The sequence below is a fragment of the Brassica napus genome, chromosome C9 (assembly GCF_020379485.1).
Source record: "Brassica napus cultivar Da-Ae chromosome C9, Da-Ae, whole genome shotgun sequence".
NCBI lineage: Eukaryota > Viridiplantae > Streptophyta > Magnoliopsida > Brassicales > Brassicaceae > Brassica > Brassica napus.
Genome location: NC_063452.1, coordinates 20,011,748 through 20,012,797, shown reverse-complemented (window position 1 = coordinate 20,012,797; position 1,050 = coordinate 20,011,748). Strand labels below are relative to the sequence as shown.

General features: G+C 38.5%; 1 protein-coding gene across 1 annotated transcript; it reads left to right on the top strand.

Annotated features, from left to right (window-relative positions):
* Positions 1 to 241: 241 nt before the first annotated feature.
* Positions 242 to 706, top strand: LOC111209425. The gene has a single exon (XM_022709316.1). It carries the CDS (start codon positions 242 to 244, stop codon positions 704 to 706), a length of 465 nt encoding a protein of 154 aa, XP_022565037.1.
* The last annotated feature ends 344 nt before the right edge of the window (positions 707 to 1,050 follow it).

Below are 1,050 nucleotides of genomic sequence, written 5' to 3'. Positions count from 1 at the left end.
CAAATATCATTTTTTCCAAAAAATCCTCTTCGGCGATATGTATTTATCTAGGGTTCGTGAACTCGCCTCCCTTATTAATCATTCTCTCTGGCTTGAAGTAAAAGAACAAGCTAAACTCACAGAGAGGTAGAATAGTAGTCCACGGGATAAAGAAAGATAGTGTCCTCCGACGCAAGGTACTGTGAAGTGTAATGTTCATGTGAATTGGAGAAATAAGTCACTGCAATGTGGAGAAGCGTGGATGACGAGGGATCATACTGGTAATGTCTTATTTCATGGACGTGATGCCTTCACTCCCTCGACTTCCCGATTGGCTACAGAACTTCGAGGCATCATCTGGGTCTTGCAGAGTGCAAACGACCTGCACCTTCATACAGTAAGCATAGCTTCAGACCATTCGGAAACGATAGAGGCGATATCAACACCGGGTTCTTGGCCACGGTTCCACTGCTTGTTAGAGAAAATTGGAGCATTGTGTAGTCTCTTTTCCTCTGTTGCTTTTGAAGTTGAGGGAGCACATGCCAATACAGTAGTTCGTGATATTGCTAAGAGTGTGCTGAAGGATGGGCGGTTTCAGTCCTACCTCGCTTTAGGAGGACCAGCATGGCTTCATCAACGTATCGCCGCAGAAGCTTCAAGACAAGACAAATTCATCTTTCCTTTAAGATTGTGTCTTTGTCCTTTTCCTGTTTTGTTGCAGCAATAGGGTTCACCCTATTATCTTTGTAATCTTGGACCACTGTTTCAGACGATAAAAAAACACAGAAATGAAAATATCCATAAATCTAAAATATAATAATAATAATAATAATAATAATAATAATAATAATAATAATAATAATAATAATAATAATAATAATAGAGAAATTGTTTGAAATGCCAAATTAGATGCCACTTTTCAAATATGCACTAAATCAAAAATATCTTGACGTTTGAATTTAGGGTTTTCTGCAAAAAAAACCCTTAATGTGGTTTTTTTTTGCAAATTAATCTGCGAACTCAAAAACCCACGGGTCAACCCACCAAGTGCCAGTCAAACCGCAATATAAC

Excerpts from the sequence above, each read along its gene's own strand:
- LOC111209425 (XM_022709316.1), top strand. The coding sequence starts at position 242 with ATGACGAGGGATCATACTGGTAATGTCTTATTTCATGGACGTGATGCC.